The sequence below is a fragment of the Gopherus evgoodei genome, chromosome 6 (genome assembly GCF_007399415.2).
Source record: "Gopherus evgoodei ecotype Sinaloan lineage chromosome 6, rGopEvg1_v1.p, whole genome shotgun sequence".
Taxonomy (NCBI): Eukaryota; Metazoa; Chordata; order Testudines; family Testudinidae; genus Gopherus; species Gopherus evgoodei.
The window spans coordinates 124,419,664-124,439,191 of record NC_044327.1 but is presented as its reverse complement, the minus strand read 5'-3'; the positions used below and the strand labels follow the sequence as shown (position 1 = coordinate 124,439,191).

The window sequence follows — 19,528 nt, the reverse complement described above, 5'->3', positions numbered from 1 at the left end:
TATGGTGATAAGAGCCACATAAGTAATTGCATAGATACCATTGATTTAATTAATGTGTTTAACAACAGCTTGAACTCTGTCTTCAGACGCATAGAACGTACTTTCAGTAACTCTGAAACCCTAATTCCCAACGAGGTCTCCTTCTTCCAAGCCCCACACTGCACCTTCCTCTTTGGTAATTACCCTCCATAACACTCTCTGTGACTGACTGCCATAACCTACTGTTTGTCACTGCGGTGACTAGAATGGTTGTTATATGGGGTTTCCCTATTAAGCAGTCAGTTAAATCTAAAGTACAGGGCGTTTGCGCTAGACTCTTGTGCCGGAGAGCGGATTAGATCTCCTCTACGTCTGCATCACCACCCTCTCCCAGCAAACAAAATTCTAGGCAATCTGTCTGCAGTGCATTCACTCTCATCACCGCCTTACAGCAGGAGATGCAACAAAAGGCCCCTGCAGTGAGAGAGCTGACCCCTGACCCCAAGATACCTACTGGATCTCATTTCCTTTCTCACCTGACTCTAACAAGGGATAGAAGGAATAAGGAAAGGAAGCCTGTCCATCAGGTGGGGAACTGAAGCACGCACACATTTTGGGAAAGGGACAGAGGAAGCAAATCAAATGCTTTTCTGCACTCACTGGAGAATCTTTCCCCTGGAGTGGAGGTCCTGGTTCTGGGGACTCATAGAAGGCAGACTAGATGCTGCCTGTATTTTGCTTCTGTATGATATACTAGCTAGTGAGTATACAGTTCCTGCTCTAAGCAGATTGCCAGATCTACTCGGGTAGGTGATTATGGGCAGCCGTTTGGAAAAAAGTCTGTAGCTCAGCAACAGGCAGTTAATATTGTACTTGGCTTTGTCTATGTTTGTGTTTCTAATTAGCATACAAGCTGCGTTTGTTCCTATTAAAATAACAGTGTCAGAAATTTGAGATGGAAATCAGCTACCAGGGTCACATTATCCTTAACCCATCCCAGAACAGGATTGTTCCTTAACAGGACGAACTGGATCTTGAAAAATACTTCTTCACAACGACTATTTCTTTCCCACTTGCACACTGATCCCTCAAGCTGTTCTGCAGAGGGAAAGGGCTGCACTGCCATTAATGTTAAGTAAAATACATTGAAAAGGGGGGACATACATTTTCAGATTATTTCTATGAAGTATAATACAGTAGTTACCACTGACTCTGTTTTTGCACAATCAACACCTACCACATATGCACTCCCACTGCCTCCCTTTTACTTAGAGACACATTTTACTAGAATTGTTTATTGGGAAAATGGACATTAAATCATTCAGCGTGACTAGTAAAAAAAAAGTGTCCATGAATCTATCCTCTTCTCAGACATGCTAAACAGGTAGAGAGTCTAGAGCAGTGAGAGAACAGGACCAGGTCATAGGGGGCTCTATTTCTGGCTTTGCAATGGACTCCCTGTGCAAACTTGCAAAGTACATGGAGACCTGCAGATAAAAACATTGTACATACGTATTATGCTTCATTTTTTCTACTTCACTGCATTATCGCAAGTTACTGCTACTCTTAAATTAGCACTAGTAATCAAGGTACCAAAGGACATGACGAGAAGAAATTCTTTACTTGCCTGTACACCAATGCCTATACAGGCTGAGTAACAGACAAGAGGAATGGGAATGGCTCATTTATGAGCATAAATTCAATCTACCGTATATACTCGTTCATAAGCCGAATATTTTTGGTAAAATGCATCAAAGAGTGGGGGTCAGCTTATAAATGGGTCAACACCAAAATTTGATGATTTTAAACTCTATGGAATAATTGAATTGAATATCTAATATGTTGTCATTTTGTTTACCTGAGGCATCTGCAGGCATGGAGCTCCTCAGCTCCCTGTGGCCGTGGTTCGCCGTTCCCAGCCAATGGGAGCTGTGGGAAGTTCCCATTGGCTAGGAATGGCAAACCACAGCCACTGGGAGCTGAGGGGCTCCATGCCTGTGAATGCTCCAGGTAAACAAAACGTCCAAGCATGCTAGCAGCTTACCCTAATGGGCCAGAAGCCAAAGTTTGCCAACCCCTGAAATATAGGATCGGCTTATGAAAGGGTCATTCAGTTTTTGCTATTTTTACCTAACCATCTTGGGGGGTTGGCTTATAAAGGAATGGGCTAATAAATATATACGGTAGTTGGTATCACTGAAACCTGGTGGGATCATTCGCATGATTAGAATGTTAAAAATCAGTGGTTATAACCTAGTCAGGAAGGATCAAATGGGACAAATGCGAGGGGGAGTGGCATTCTGTGTCAAAAATGGCATTACTTCATCACTGATACCTCAGAAGAAAATTATCTTGAATGCTTAAGAATAAATGTCCTACCAGATGGGATATTAGTTGGTGTCTGCTACAGGCCATCAAATCACACTGACAACACAATGGCCACCTTCTGATACACCTATCTATATGGTGTAGGAAAAAACACCTGTATGAGCATGGGGGACTTCAGTTGGAGGGACAAATTCTGGAAGTCTCGTGCTGTCAGTATTAAAACATCCTTGGAATGTCTAAACATTACTGATGACAATTCACACACACACACACACACACACACACACACACACACACACACACACACACGCTCCCAACATGGGAAAATTCCTTTTTAGACCTTGTTCTAACATATAAACAGGAGCTGATCACTGAACTAAAACTTAATGGTAGCTTAAGCTGAAGTAGTTATGGCTGGGGGATACGATAGAGGTCATAAAATCATGCTTGGTGTGGAGAAATTAAATAAGGAAGTGTTATTTACTCCTTCTCATAACACAAGAATTAGGGGTCACTAAATGAAATTAATAGGCAGCAGGTTTAAAACAAACAAAAGGGAGTATTTTTTCACACAAGGCACACTCAACCTGTGGAACTCCTTGCCAGAGGATGTTCTGAAGGCCAAGACTATAACAGGGTTCAAAAAAGAAAAATAACTAGATAAGTTCATGGAGGATAGGTCCATCAATGGCTATTAGCCAGGACGGGCAGGGATGCTGTCCCTAGTCTCTGTTTGCCAGAAGCTGGGAATGGGTGATAGTCATCAAGTGATCCATCCCCTACCTGTTCTATTCATTCCCTCTGTGACACCTGGCATTGGTCACTGTAAGAAGACAGGATACTGGGGCTAGATGGACCTTTGGTCTGACTTAGTATGGCCGTTCTTATGTTACTGTATCACATTTATAATAGGGCCAATTTAAAAAAGCTGAAAACAATTATGAGCCAAGTCAGCTGGGAGGAGGATAATTGGCAATTATTTAAGAAAACCTTAATAGATGACAAAACCCACAAATATAACAATTGAGGAACAAGGCTGTGCTGGTTAAAAAAAAACCTGTCCTGATTTAGAGTGGAAGTGAAGGCAGTTACAAAAATTTTAAAAATAGATAAATCAGCAGTTCAGAATTGTATAATATTGATAAGGGAAGCAAAGGGACACAAGGAGAAATCTATGGCCAGCAAAGTTAAGGACAATAATGATTTAAAAAAAAAATACTAAGAATAAAAAGAATCTTGACAAAGTATTGGTCCATTCCTCAATGGAAATGGTAGAATTATCAATAATAAGGAAGACACAAAAGTGTTCAATATATATTTCTCTTCTGAATTTGGGGGAAAAACAGATGATATAGTCTCATCACATGGTGATAACTCTCTTCCTATTCCACTAGTATCTCTGAAGGATGTTAAATAGAAGTTACTAATGTTAGATATTTTTAAATCAGCAGGTCCAGATAATTTGCATCCAAACATTTTAAATGAGCTGGCCGAGGAGCTGGCTAGACAGTTAATATTTGATTTTCAATAAGTCATGGAGCACTGGGGAAGATCCAGAAGACTGGAGGAAAGCTCATATTGTGCCTAATTTTAAAAAGGGGTAAATGGGATAAGATCCGTCAGCCTGACCTCAATCCTGGACAACATAATGGCGGGTTTCTATGGGACTCAATTAATAGAGAACTAAAGAATTAAAGGAAGGAAATGTAATACAATATGGGTTTATGGAAAATGATCCTATCAAACTAATCTGATTTCTTTTTATGAGATTACTTGTTCAGTTGACAAGGGTAACATTGTTGACACAACCTGTAAGCCATTTGACCTGCTACACAATAGAGATCTCTATACAGCGCCAGACAATATAATTTTGAGCTTACACTCCAGAGAGCTGGGCAATTCCCTGAGCTGAGTCTTCCCACACAGAGCTGGTTGCAGACGCTGTGTGATTCTACAGCTGGGTGCATCCTTACCTGTGAGTGCACCTGCAGCAGGACAGGGTGAGGGAGCTCAGGCTGGTGGAACAGGCAGGCTCAGTGGGACCTCAGTACATCAGTAGCATCCTGGAAGCGGGGTCCAATCTGTCACAATCTGCTCTACGAATTCTAAGAGTTCTGTGGACGGTGCTATACAGGAGGTCAGACCAGACGATCACAAGGAGTCCAAGGCTGGAAGAGACCAACGACTTTCCCCTCCCAGCCTTCATTTTCTTAATAGAAATTAGGCTGCAGTCCAGCAGACCACTCGCTTTATTGCAATGGACACCGTACAGTTCAAGGTTTCCAAAAGCCACAAATATTGATACTTTAGGGATCAAAACTGCACAAATTAACTGTAAACAGCTTTTATTTACAAAATTGTAATAAATATTACCATGAAGAAAAAGCAACACATTCTTGCCATTTTCCTCCTGGGCCTCTCTTAGGACCTCTGCCAATCATATAACATGGTCGTGCAACATGCATACAAGGAACAGAGTCAGGAAAGGTAACTAACCTAACTTGAAGACTTCAAACACCCAGACAATACCTTCATCTCCCAAGAACAATAAGTTACACACTGTGGGATAATACGGCTGCTGCTTGTGGTTCAATGGAATTATCGGGACCTTCACCAAGAGTTACTTGATTTTCATTTTTTTTATTTCATATGGTCTTTGCAGGCCTCGTACATTATAAACCCACCATCTGTACAAACTCAAGGGCTGACACAATGGCTTTTCTTTTAAAATCTGCATGTCCAATATATACATAAAAGTCCTGTGTTTTCATATTTTTTATACAACTGAGGCATAACATTACGTCTAATAAAAGTGCTAAAACCAGTGTCTTAAGTCTAAACGAAAAAAGCAGCAGAATTTATTTTTCCAGTTGCGAAGTTCCCAAAAGGGCCTGTTCAAAACATGCAACAGTGATGGCTGGCTGATGCACAAAACGAAGTACAGGCTGATACACAGAGAACAAAACTGCAAGACAAATTGGAGAATGGGTGTTATCTGAAGTCCAAACTGACGTGGTTTGCATAATTTGGCAAGAAGAGAAAGGGAAATTACAAAACAAATGAGTCACTCAGTAACTGGTTAGTTCTCTAACACTAAAACTATATTTAAGTGCAAAAATGGTGAATGTGCTAATGATTGGTTATGGAAGAGGTTGTAGGTAGCACTTCTCTTTTAGTGGTGACCAGAGCTAAGTGTTTTGCAATGCAAGCGTGTCCTAAACATAAAGGCACTGAGTAATTAGATGAGAAAAAGATATCATGGTTTCTTTGCAAAAATCCTGAGGTATTCACAGCCCACAGCAATGGAACTTTAAGGCCATTTGGAACACATCAGATTCTATGAAGACAAACAAAATGGCCACAGAGCCATATAAACACAGCTGGGAAGACCTGTTCTCTGCTTTCTTATGAGATGTTCCTTTCATTAATGCGCAAGGCAACAAAGATTAGGATAATTAAACTGACAAATGTACAGTTGTTCACATCTTGGTAACAGAATTTTAAGAATAAATCACCAAATTAAACACAGTGTCATCTCCGATATCAAGATGCCCAACTAGTGAGGAAGGAAAGCCACCGCAGTCTCCCTGCCGGTCGATTCAGCCACAAAACAGCCAGTCTCTTTCAGCAGCACTGAGGGATTGGAGAGCTAACGTGAATACCAATGGCTACTTTCCCTTCTACATCTAGAAACTCAGTTCTTGACTTTATCTGTCTTTATAATAGAAGCAACATGGACATGAATGGTTCATTCTAGCAAACGATATGGAATCGGATTCAGTCACATCTGGAAGTTGGAAAAAACCTCAAGTGCTTAAAAAAAACGTCAGCTACTGCTTACAGGGGTGGAAAAAGATGTAAAAGGTCACATTCCACAGCAGAGGTCTGCGCGATCACAGAGAAGTTCAGTTTTTAAAGAGACACTATCTTCATGAGTATAGTGAGTTTCCAAGTTTCAGAATAGGTAGGTAGATAACTTTTAGAGGTGCCATGGTTAAACAATGGTCCAAAGCTCTGCAATGAAGTCTCAGAAGAAGAAAAAGGCACAAAGCAAAAAACCCAACTGCTGTATATAAGACAAGGACAAGCGACATTCTCTCAAAGGATTCACACATCTAGTCTCAATCACTCTTTTAGATTGTACTATACACGGGAAGCCATTCAAGTGTTTTCACCAGACAAAAATTGAGTGATTCCATTTGAAGCAGTATGTTAAGAACGTAAACAAAATACCCAAGAGAGTTAATAACATGCCCGTGGACATTTCCCACCCATGCGCCCCCTTTGATTCATTTTGATATAAAGTACGACTCTCCAATGAAAATTACTTGTGCAGTAACAACTTTGAACGTAAACTGGAGAAAGCCAAGACTGTAAAAAGGTTTCTGGTGATCTCAGTGCTTGCTATCGTATAATGTCCAAGTAATGCACTTCTGGGTACAGAGTGTTCACAAGGAGAGCCAAGAGATTATTTCCATCTTGAAGACAATGATCTGGGTGCTTGATAAACTGGGACACTTGGGAAAGCTGTTCCTGATACTCCATATATTGTTTGTTTGATGCCATAGATTCAAGGGTATTCAGTGCCTACAAATAGAGGGAAAAATTCAGTTAGCTAAGTATATTCTGTCCCTATATTCTGCAGTTACAATTACACCAGCTAATGATCTGACCCATTAAACAAATGTGATTCCATTTACTTCAATGGATCTATATTGGTTTACACTACTTGAGGATCTGACCTACATCTACTTACTGGTTTTATACAAATATTTGTATAACAAGCTCCCATGATCATGTAACATTCCACATGCACATTTTGTATAGTACAGTATCAGCACATTAGCTTCACATTACATATGCCAATGTTGTTCTCTCTCTATGGGTGACAGGAACAACTACCCTGTCGTAAGTTTCACATATCATTTATATTTACGTCTGGCACTAAACAATTAACCTTAGGGAAAATACACCAAATACAGCTCGTAGTACCCTTGCAATTCACTTCACAATGTTCTCATCAGTCCCCGGAATTTCCATATAAATATGTATATTGTTTCTGCCTAACACTGTCAGGTTAAAAACCGTATATTAAAAAGAAATCCATAACCCAAGTTAGCGATAACTCCAGTGATTAATTAAAGATGAAAGAATTCTGAATGAACCTCTTTTACTTTTCACTCACACCAAAGAAGGAAAAGAGAGTAGTCAGCTTCGCTTCCATTTGTGGTTAATTCCACTGTCAGGTTCTCATGCACTAGCATATTGCTGCAATGTGTGGGTTGCAAACACTCTGCAGGAGGATGTTTTTCTGCTGTCTTAGTCATTTAAAGGTTTGTATCCACAAAACTTAATGTTGGGCTAAACAAAGCCTGAATATAACCCTTTAAAGGGAATATATTAAAGTCAAGGCTGATATTTTTTCATCCCTTCTACCTGCTCTTGCTGAGTCCCAATGTTCCTGAACTCTGCTATTGTGGACATGACAAAGATGCATTGATTTGACCAATGGAACAATTTTAAGCCAGTTAAGTTAAACTGGTACAAAAGGCTTCACAGACTCTCTTATTTGGATTTAAACCAGTCTTATTTAGCTTAGACAATCAGGAATCAGTTAAACTGAAATACGCCCCTCTTAAATAGAAATGAGAGAGCACCCAGACAGAGGTATGCACCAGTTTAAATCATTTTAAAAATGACACTTTTAATTAAACCAGTGCATCCTGTCTATACAGACAAGGCCTCAGAAGAACTTAACCCTTTCCTGTCCATTTTTTATTGACACTTTTTGTATTCTGAAGTTATTGGATCAAAAATAAACCTTTCCAAAAGTTTAAGAAACACACAAAATACTGCCAATTGATGTTCCATTGGTAAAAGTGTTCAATCCTCTCCTTCGCCCCATAGCCAAAGAGTATATTTTCCCGTTCCTTCTGTTATCTAGTTTCCATTATTTCTCACTCAGTGTATTGAACTTACTATTTCACTGAAAGCTGTGTGTTTTAAGATTTATAATGTGACAAAATATCCCTGCCAAACAACATGGGTTGCTGTGCAACCAGCTTTGCCTATGCAACTCACTTCCCTGGCCTAGATCACCTCAAGTATCTTAGTCCTGCTCTCTCAAACACACACTAGCAGTCCTGCCACGTTATAGCAAATAGTGCAGTAGTTTGTGATGCAAACAAAAGTTCCTCAAGTTACAAGGATAAGATCAACTAATTGCTTTTGAATTTCAGAATTTAGACCCAGATATAAAGAGGGGGCAAGCACTGAGGGCCAAATTAGAATGGACATTTCGCTCTCACTGAAATCAGGCCTTTCAGAAGAGAAGGTAGGCTTAATATACATTGTTTGTAATGATTCCAATGAGCTTCACACTGCAACTTGATTAGCCAGTACAGAGACAGAGGATGCTCGGTGAAATCAATGGCTGACACATTACCTGCTGGGCTTTCTGTGACAGCTGCAATTCTGAACCAGGCTTCAGACGGATTTGATTCTCCTGAGGAATCTGCACCAACAGGAAGGCTGACATACTGCGGGCAACCACACGGAACCTTAAGTGTCAAAAGGAAGAGAGAAGTTGATGTAAAATTTAGATGCTACTGAGCATCAGGATTAGACGCGCCAAAAATATCACCCTATTATTTCTTGCACTAAAATAGGTGAAGGATCTTTCCACCTTTTTTTTTTTAATGCAATGCACCTCTTGCAGTATAATACAAATTAACACAAATAAACTGGAGATCTCATTGGTACCTAGTTATAGCCTCAGATCACCCCAACCACTTCTTTTCATTCTTTGTACTTACATCCTTTGTGTATTTTGAGATGTCTATCACCAGAAAAGGGTGAAATCCTGTCCCCACTCAACTTAATGGGAGCTTTGCCATTGGTAAGGTTACGGTGCGGTCACTGGCATTTTTAGTAAACGTCCGGGACAGGGCATACGCAATAAACAAAAATTCATGGAAGCCTGTGACCAGTCCCTGACTTTTCACTAAAAAATATCCTAAGGGAACACTAATAGTCAGAGTGATGCTGGATTTGATCTTCGGCAGTCACTCCAGCCCACTGCTGCTCCAGTCCTGGGGAGGGGGTGAAGCAGCCCCAGGGCTGATCACCACTGCTCCAGCAGTAATAAGGCTGACCCAACCCCAGCTGCTGCTCCAGTGGCCCGAAGGCTGACAGCTGCTCCAGCCCTGCCCTGGAAGTAGTCACAGAGGTCCTGAAAAGTCACAGAATCCGTGACCTCTGTGACAGAATTGTATCCTTAGCCACTGGTTTCAATGGAGGTTGGATTCGCCCAAAAGAAACCACTTACATTCTTAAAGTTATGTCATGCTTAAGTGCTTTGCTGGATCAGGGCCAAATATTTCTGGTTCGGATAACTCTCTTTCATTTGGATTGGGTTTTTTTTTTTTTTTGGTTCTCTTATTACCAAGCTCCCTATCCATCTCTTCAGGAAGGAAACTGCTTAACATGCAAGGTTTGGTGTTTCTTTGAACCACTCATGTTTTCCAGCACATACAGGATAATATAGGAAAGGCAGAGTGGAACATGAATATACACATGCTGGTAATGTGAGACATGCAAGACAGCTGACTGCTAGAGACAAGGTAAAAGAAAGCCAGACAAGTATTCTCTTTGATGGATCTCTCTGCAAACATTGAATCATAGATCCATAGAATATCAGAGTTGGAAGGGACCTCAGGAGGTCATCTAGTGCAACCCCCTGCTGAAAGCAGGACCAATCCTGTGCCCTCTCTAAAATTAAGAGATCTGTTTTACATGAAAACAGGCCAACCTAGGATCACAATCAAGTTTCCTCTGTCAGGATTTTTGTAAACAAGTACCTTATCTCTCGAGCAGCCGGGAAACAATTATTCTACACTCCATTTTTAGTGGTATAACCCATTCACCAGGAAGGCTATCCACCATCCCAAGAGAAATTTGTGATTAAATTAAGTTCATGGGTCAAACCATAGTTAACAGGGACACTTGAACTAGAGATGGCACCAAACCAGAACTCCCAACTTCCCCTCTCTCCAGCACAAATTATGGGAAAGTTTACATTCAGATCCTAATGCGGTCCCAAACTCCATTGCTTCTCTATAATAGGCCAAAACAGGAACACCCCCAAACCTTCAGGAACTTTGGATTCCTAACCCAACTTCAGAGATTAGTACCATCCATTCATAAAGTGTATAGGATCTGAGCAAGTATTTTCAAAATACGTACTTTCTTAATCAGAGCACTGCTTCCTAAATTCTTACCTGGGTGACAAAGGAGATTTCTTGCCTAGACCAATAACACCCAATATTCCGGACATCAGTCTCTCCTCAGCCAGCTGATTCTGTCTGCCCTGTATTGAGAGCAATATCCGGATGACTGATTCAATCAGGATGGCGTCATTCTGTTCCGTTTGGAGTAGGGATAACTGCAGGGCTTTATGCCACCAAAGAAACAGCTTTGCCTCTTCCTTCATTGAACTTTTGGTAGATGAAAGAACAATGCTTAGAAACTGATCTTCCTTCTCCTTCAATATCTCTTAAGCCTGTGGCACTGGAAAGTGTCCCTGTACACACCAGCCCAGTGAAGTGTTTAGTTGACAAGTTTGTGAAGGACATTTAGATATACTAGTTCTTATGCTGGAATAACTCCAGTGAAGTGGAATTCCAGAAACTATGGGCTCGATGTATAAATTAAAGGGGGAGTTCAAAGGCCAGTATTATGTAGAAGGTCAAACTAGACTATCCCAATGATTCCTTCAGCCCTTAAATTTATTGATAAATGGCATAAAATCTGGTGTAACAGACTGGTGAGTCAGGCCCGTTTTTCTTTGAACGGCTTTGTTTACAGGTATTTGATACTCTGAGGAGCAGCAGATTTTGTTTTTTAAAACTTTCCACTTTATTGTATAGCAGTGGAAACACTGAAGGCTTCTGCTGAGCAAGGCACACAGCACAAGTTCCTCTGTGGATATTTTTAAAGACTGTTTTAAAACCAAATGGCCTGAAGTCACACCCAAGGTTAATGAACTCAGATATTCCACAGAAAGCATCAGCATGAGAGATCTGCACCAGACTGTGCTCCCGTAACTTCTGTCCAGTCCTTCTACCACCAAAAAACCCCGCAGCAATCTTGGAGCATGCATTTAGCATTGGAGAAGGTACCGAAACAGCCTTTTGCAGATTGCTGTCTTTCCCCACTTCGGCAATCAAGTGGATAGAGCTGGAGGGTACTACAGTCATCAGATGGCCAAGAGATTTGAACTGCAAAAAGGAGAGCATGCATTCTCCAAGCAAGGCTTTTTAATCAAGAAAATTTTGCCCCATTGCCACTGAAATGGAGAGGCATTTACCAGCCAACCGATTTGCTACATTCTGGATAGCACTGTTGAGCAGCATGTAACACTTACTAGTGCTTTATACACCAGCACTATTTGTATTTTAATAAATACTTAGTACTTACAGTATTATAGCATTTTACAGCTTCAAAGCTCTTTATAAACAACACTCAATTCTCACCACGCTCCCTGTTTGGTTTACCCATGTTTTACAGGGAGGCAGGGACATGAAGACCTCCATTTTCAAAAAGTGCCCACCAATACTGGAAATACTCGGTCCTGAATTTTTTCCTCCAGAGTTGAGCATCCCACATTAGCTTCAGCACCTTTTGAAAAAATCAGGCCCCTAGCATCTCCAATTGAACACTGAGAATGTAACATATTCCAACTTAGGAGATAGCTGAAAATGCAGGCCAAGATGACTTGCTCAAGAAACAGTGGCAGAGCTGGGATTAGAAAGCCTGGAGTATAGTCCTACACCAGACCAACGACTGTACTGAATCAAATGCTAAATACCTTGGATACACTTGCTCTAGCCATTTGCCAAGAGTTAGCAGCATTTTCATTTCATTGGTCAGAGTCTGCTCAGTGTTTAAGCACTGCAGCATGTAGACATAAAGGGTCAGGTAGCTTCCCAAGGATAAACATTCCTGCAGAAATTCTTCCATTGTGAGTTCAGGAACTTGAAGGGAGGCGAGTATAGGGCCCCAGCCTAAATCCTGGTTGAGAGGAAATTCTTAAAACAAAGTGAGAGAAGAGAATACAGAAAGGACAGGACGTATTTGTTAAAACAGTTTTAGGACAGAGTAAAGCTTTAGACCTAACCTACTTCATTATGTTCCTTTAAATTAAGTAATTCATACTTTGGCAGTTATTTTCCAAATCATCAGCTTGTCAGAGAATCATGGAAGTTAAAGATGGAAAAGACCTATTAGGTTATCTCATCCATCTCCATGTAAGCAAGTACATTTGAGGGTGTGACAGCAGTATTAATTTTATACGTCCCAGTGACAGGACCTCAAACACTTCCCCTGGGGGGGCTAAAGTCTTACAGAATTGACTGGGGCAGAAACAGATATATAGTTCCATAGACATCACTCCAAAAACCTACACAATTTGAGAGAGAACATGATCCTCTCTACAAGGTTTCTTATAACCATCCCACAGAATTCTACCAAACAACATAAAATTTGTATTAAATTCTACATGACTGTTTTTAAAAAGCTTTATAGAAAAAATGATCCTTTTCTATTAAATTCTGTACGACTTTTCCATAAAAGGATGGACTAGAATACATAGGAAAGGTCATTTAGGTCCCCTCAGCTAGAAAGAGAGTAGCCATCGGGCAAAGTCAGACAGTATCAGAAAGTGATGTGTGGCTGGAAACAATTCTAAGAAATCATTACCTTAAGACTGTAAAACAGACAACCAAAGAAATTCAAAAATAAGCAACAACACTGTCCATACCCTACTTGACTGTGCAAAGGTATTACTGCAGATACACACACGGAGCACAGTGAGTAACATCAACAACATACTTCAGGAAAGACGGTCTGATTACAAAATTAAAACCAAGTTCAAGCTACTTCTGAGTAGCCTGAGGCTACAAGGAGCTCCAACCTAGCAATTAATTAGTGGACATTTCAAGGGTGATCTTTAACGTTAGCTCAGAACTTGGCATAAGTGACAGAAGGAGAGGTTCTCTCTTACCTTCATTGAAGTAAGCTGTAATACAAGCTTCTGTAGTCTCTGCCATATGTCTGACCGAGGCCAGGCTCTGGCATGCTGCTGTTAGCAGGGGCATCACTAGCAGGCCATGCACTTTGGTGTTGATCCAGGTTTGTAAACTACCCCGTAGCGACTCTGCTGTTGTGATGCTGGCATTATTCATCATCATCAGTGCTTCTGAAAAGAGACTACTGAGAGCCATATGACGAGCTTGCATATCCATGTCTGAAAGTCAAAGAAAAATATACCAGTAAGAATAAGTCAGGTGTAAAAATAAAAATTAAAGAAGGGAGGGGGGATGGTCCTGTGTTTAAGGCACTGGACTGGGACTCAGGAGATCTGGGTTCAATTCTTGCCATTGCAATAGACTTCCTGTATGACCTTGAAAAAGTCACTTATTCACTATGTGCCTCAGTTCTACATCTATAAAAAGGAGATGATCATTCTTCCTGAGAATCCACTTTGACCTGCCGAATTAGACACTTCAGGCAAGGCACTATACCTATTATTTGTACAGTGCCTCACACAATAGAGTTCTGATCTCAGCTGGGGCCTCTAGGTGCTACTATTATTTAAGTGAGTGGGGGGGGCGGGGAGGGGACATTTACTGGGCTCCCACTCAACACAACTTGTTTGTAAAATAAAGTTAATGAACCCTTTACAGCTGTTTGGTCACTTCAAATATGACCAGAGGAGTCCTAGAGATTTTAGCAGTCCCACAGCATTTCCCAAAATACTAGATTATCCAGATAACCTTGCCAGTCTAAGCATCAGACCCTGAATATCTTTTCATAATGCCTACTCTATTTCATAGGGACCCCTTCAATAGCAACTACTTATAAACAATTTTCTTTAAAGCAATTTAAACATGCCATTATAATGCTTAGTTCTTATAATCCTTATCTAAAGATAGCACTTTTCACAATTTAATTCAACAAATTTACATTACTAAATGGAAATTAAGTAATTTAATACTATTTTTATAAACCAAACTAACTCAGTCATTAATCCTCACAGCCCACTGCAAGGAAGTGTTACTGGCACCATAGTTCAAATGGTGAAACTGAGGCTAAGAAGTTAAATGACTTCCCCAAGGCCACAGCCACTTAGACCCGGCTGTAAAAAATTTTACCAGACACCTAATGAACCAAAGAATGACAAGAAAAGAGAGAACTCCATATGAGCAAGGACCTGGGGCAACGCTCTTGTGAGAAGTCCAGCCCTCCCCACCCCAGCTGCTGTGAAGTGGGAATGTCCTGTCATTGAATGCTGCTAAGGGAGCTGCACCATTTTTTCCCCATCAGCTTCTAACTAGCAAGTGTTTGATAAATCTGATATATGACAACATGCTGTTCAGCTGCTAAAAGGGTGGTGGAAGAGCCCTCCATTCCAAACCACCTACACCCAAGAACCTTCTTCCTTTTGGCTGATGAGTAGGAGATGGAATTCTCTCTCCTTCAGCTGTGTGAGAGGGCATATGTGTTCTTCAAAACCAAGGGACATTCATTACATAGTCAATAAATCCTCAGAGGCCCAAAGCCCATCTCAGAAATATTGCATGTATTTTAAATGCATGAAATAGTTCAAAAATTATCTGTATCTGTAACTAACCTAACTCTACAAATAATATGTCTTGACAACTGTAAAAAACATGATATTTCCTTAGAACCAACCTGGAGGGTTAAAGATGACAATATCGTCTAAGAGCTTTGACATTTCTTGTTCCAATACCGAAAGGGTTATTTTTCCATTTTGTTCCAGGGTGCTGAGAAACTGAACCACCTGGTGAATGTATGCTTGGCATTTTAGTGTTGCATCCTATTAAAATTTTAAAAAGTTGGCACACTTAGCTCTATTCTCATGGACCATATAACCACACGACACATCCCGACCTCAACAAAACAAGAAGATGATCAGGAGCAGTCTAGAAGAACTGCCAATCATACTTACAAAATGCACATGGCTATCAGAAGAAGCACCAAAGCCTGCAGAAACTTTTAAAAGTTTGACTATCAGTTCAGCTGCAGAATCCTTGGCTAGGATGATGGAAGGAGGATAGTGGCTGCTAAAGTAGCTGATGATGCTTTGATAAGATTCAATGTGTAAAAGTTGCCATGGAAGAGAGCTGGCCTGTCCAAGGAGGTTAATCAGTGGCGATTCCTGAAGATTAAAAAAAACAAATTCTCTTTTTATGAACAGTCACAATACTAAATATTGGAAACTAATGGAGACATCAATCCACAATGTTTAGATTAGAGATGCACAAAGTGTAATAAAAAACCTACCAAACAGCTAACTGCTAGCAGTGTGGCTTTAATAGTGCATTGTGCTAAAACAATACTCATTGCATTTGTATGTACTATTGGTATTACAGTGGCATCTGACAGCCACAACCAAAATTAGCAGGCCAATGTGTTGGTACAATATGATGGCCCTTGCCATAAACAGAGCTTCAATCTAAACATGTAGGAAAACGTAAGAGGGCAAACAGAGAAACAGAGACATGACCTGACTTCCATAAGGTCACATCGGTCAGGTAACATATGTCAGTGGCAGAGGTGGGAGAAGAACCCAGGTGTCCCATCATTTGGTCCAGTGCTTTATCCACTACACTATGATACACTTGTGTGAGAATTGGAGGTATCTTTAGACGTTTAAGGAAGATTTTTGAAATGACAAAATATCTAGAAGGTCACTGAAAGGAGTCAAAGGTTTCAGAGTAGCAGCTGTGTTAGTCTGTATCCACAAAAAGAACAGGAGTACTTGTGGCACCTTAAAGATTAACAAATTTATTTGAGCATAAGCTTTCATGGGGTACAGCCCACTTCATCAGATGCACAGAATGGAACATATAGTAAGAAGATAAACATACACCTCTACCCTGATATAACACTGTCCTTGGGAGCCAAAAAAATCTTACAGCGTTATAGGTGAAACCACGTTATATCGAACTTGCTTTGATCCGCCGGAGTGCACAGCCCCGCACCCCCAGAGCACTGCTTTACTGCGTTATATCCGTGTTATATCAGGCTGCGTTATATCGGAGTAGAGGTGTACATACACAGAACATGAAAAGGTGGAAGTTGCCATACCAACTCTAAGAGGCCATCTGTTTGCATTTGGAAAGGAAGATATCATCTGCTCTATCTGTACGAGTTTTTTCATGAAGTTGATGGATTTCCACTACATATGGCTAAATTTAGTGCCTTGCATAATGACAGGTTTCAGAGTAGCAGCCACATTAGTCTGTAGCCACAAAAAGAACAGGAGTCCTTGACCTGGGATACTGAACTCCAGTCACTTGAATAAGTTGGAAAATACAATGGCTATTGTGGATTAGAGGTTAGAATGAAGAACATCATCATACCTCCTTCAAACACAATGCATCAAAGGAACCGAAACAGAGTCTGATTATTATTGTTAATAATCTAGGAGCCCCTGTCATGGACCAGCACCCTATTGTGACAGACTCTGTGCAAACAAAGAACTTTTGGGAGACTCACCATGCTACCACAGGGGGAATTTGGGAGCTATGAAGAGAGCCATAGCTAATTTTAAGTAAACTTTACTGAATCTTTAAAACCCACTTTTGCTAAATGCTTCTCTTTGTGTTTAATGCATTTATTCTCTCTATCGAACACATATTTAAATGCAACCATAAAGTGGAACTCAGGGGCTGTCGGAAACTAGGATATCTCCAGCCAGAAGGGATGGGGAGGGGGAGGAACAGGTGGAAAAAACTCAGCCAGAGGCAGCTCGTTATAAAAATATTCACATGGTGTGGCAAATCTCTGCCCAATAAGGAGCCACAGCCAGTGTTCAGCTGGCACAGAGATGAAGGCCTTAGGAATGTTACATCACCCTGACCTGCTGCTATTGTTACATAGCATCTCCATGTGTATATTCAGAAGGGAAGGTAGAGTTGTATGGTAAGAAATAAATGTTTGTAGAAGCAGCTATATAGCTGAGGCTACAAATAATACTCCAGGAAAAGTAAAGAATGCTGATGACTGATTCAATTTGCTTATATCATGCTATAAAAGTACAGAATCAGAGTGTAATTGGGTTTAACAGGATGATACAGGTTTCCATGTTAATTGTTTTATGCTCCTTGGCAATTATGCCTGGGTTCCTGCACCGAAGTTTTAGGTCTTTGCTTAATACTGTTTTCCAGTTTTGAACAGCCCTGGGCCACCGGGGATAGATGCAGATGTGGGCTGCATCAGGACCAGCAGCAGTTCAAGCTAATCGTACTTAAATATCAGACAGGAAAATGAAAAGGGCTCCTATTGATTTTTACATGGGGGAGAAGGGTAGCCTCTCTAGGAAGAGTCTTCCAGGGCTGTTGGGGAAGAATCACCTGGAGGAGTGAGATAAAGACTCAGTGGTGGGGACAGGCATGTTTAGTTGGTTTTTTACAACCCCTACAAAGTCACTGGAGGCTCAGTTGCAGCTAGATCACTGCTTCTTACAACCACTTCCTATGGTAGAACAACTTCCACTTAAGCAATACACAAAATATGACTAAACAATCAAATCTCTTGGCCCTCCCTGGAGTACAGCTGTTTATTACATTTAAGAGTAGCACACTTCAGTTAATCATTCCCTGCTTGACAGAATACAGCAGCCTGTCTCCTTGTAGAGGGCTGACGCCTCATTAGAAAGGCTTGGAACCAGATATATCTATCTGGATTCATCGAACATGTCTCCCATCTCCCCCAAGCTCTGGACCCACATACGTTAAAAACTGTAAAATTCAATTCACAGAGAGGTCGTCATGCCACATTCACGCAGTATAAAAGTCCAGTCTGAATTAAACTGAAACAACATAGCTATGGCTTATTCTCACAGAAAGGCCCTAACTAGTGAATTGTTCTTATTTACAGAGACCATGGAGATCAGGGTGAAGCAATAAATTTTATTTAATCCACCAGGATAAATCAGGCTCCTCAAATGAAGATGTCTCACTGTGGGCACTGGAAAGCTACTTCAAAAGAGGAAAGTGGTCCAGTGGTTAGGGCACTAGGCTGGGACTTGGGTAACCTGGCTACAAGTCCCAGTTCCACTAAACACTTGCTGTATGATCTTTGTGCCTCAGTTGCCCATCTGTAAAATGGGGATAATAGCACTTCCCTGTGTGTTGAGAGGATAAATACATTACAGTGGTGAGATGCTCAGGCTTTGGCTACACTGGCACTTTACAGCGCTGCAACTTTCGCGCTCAGGGGTGTGAAAAAACACCCCCCTGAGCGCTGCAAGATACAGTGCTGTAAAGCCTCAGTGTAATCAGTGCCGCAGCGCTGGGAGCGCGGCTCCCAGCACTGCAAGCTACACCCGTAGAGGATGTGATTTACGTGCAGTGCTGGGAGAGCTCTCTCCCAGCGCTGGTGCTCTGACCACACTCACACTAAATTTCAAGTGTAGCCATACCCTCAGATATGATAAAGGGAACCATATACGTGTTGTGATGGTGACAGACCAGATGCCAGCTCAGATCAAAGCCAGGTCAATTCACTTGTGTATTAGCATAGATCAAAGCGATTGTTAAATGTCTGAATGTATTTGGTGTTTAAACACAATGAAAATGAATGGGTCGTTACTTGCATAGTTTCAATCATTTGTGTCCTGTTATAATGTTATGGCAAACATTTACATAACAAATACACCTCTAACTAAAGCTGTGTGAAATGAAAATAAAGAGCTTTATCAGTAAAAAGGCTAATTTCAAAGCACATGGTCAGTGTGTGTGATGACCTGAGGTCAAATAGACACAAAATGCATTTGGGTAGCGTCACTGTCAGATGTTGTCTGCAGGGATAGCTCAGTGGTTTGAGCATTGGACTACTAAACCCAGAGTTGTGAGGTCAATCCTTGAGGGAGCCACTTAGGGATCTGGGGCAAAAATCAGTACTTGGTCGTGCTAGTGAAGGCAGGGGGCTGGACTCAATGTCCTTTCAAGGTTCCTTCCAGTTCTAGGAGATCGGTATGTCAGGTGTTGTCTGTGAGAAGAAGCTGTAAGCCTGGATTCAAGGAAAGATCCTTCATCTCTGGCCTGTTTGGACTCTTACACGGAAGTGTACCAGATGCAAAAGTAGAGATCCCCAGAAATCATCTGGGTACCCTGAAAAGGTTTTTGGGGAA

At 41.0% G+C, this 19,528-nt stretch overlaps 1 protein-coding gene across 6 annotated transcripts in view; it reads right to left on the bottom strand.

Moving 5' to 3' along the window:
* Positions 1–4,538: 4,538 nt before the first annotated feature.
* Positions 4,539–19,528, bottom strand: part of EPG5 (ectopic P-granules autophagy protein 5 homolog) — an 80,836-nt gene continuing 65,846 nt past the window's right edge. For 2 of the 6 annotated variants that reach the window (XM_030567846.1, XM_030567847.1), the window contains exons 38-44: positions 15,338–15,547; positions 15,061–15,205; positions 13,370–13,612; positions 12,176–12,395; positions 10,587–10,802; positions 8,753–8,867; positions 4,539–6,894 (exon numbers count right to left, since the gene is read on the bottom strand). In XM_030567846.1, coding sequence (XP_030423706.1) covers positions 6,712–6,894; positions 8,753–8,867; positions 10,587–10,802; positions 12,176–12,395; positions 13,370–13,612; positions 15,061–15,205; positions 15,338–15,547 — 1,332 coding nt within the window. In that variant the 3' untranslated portion in view covers positions 4,539–6,711. The other 4 variants (XR_004001056.1, XR_004001057.1, XM_030567848.1 and 1 more) reach the window with 4 other exon arrangements.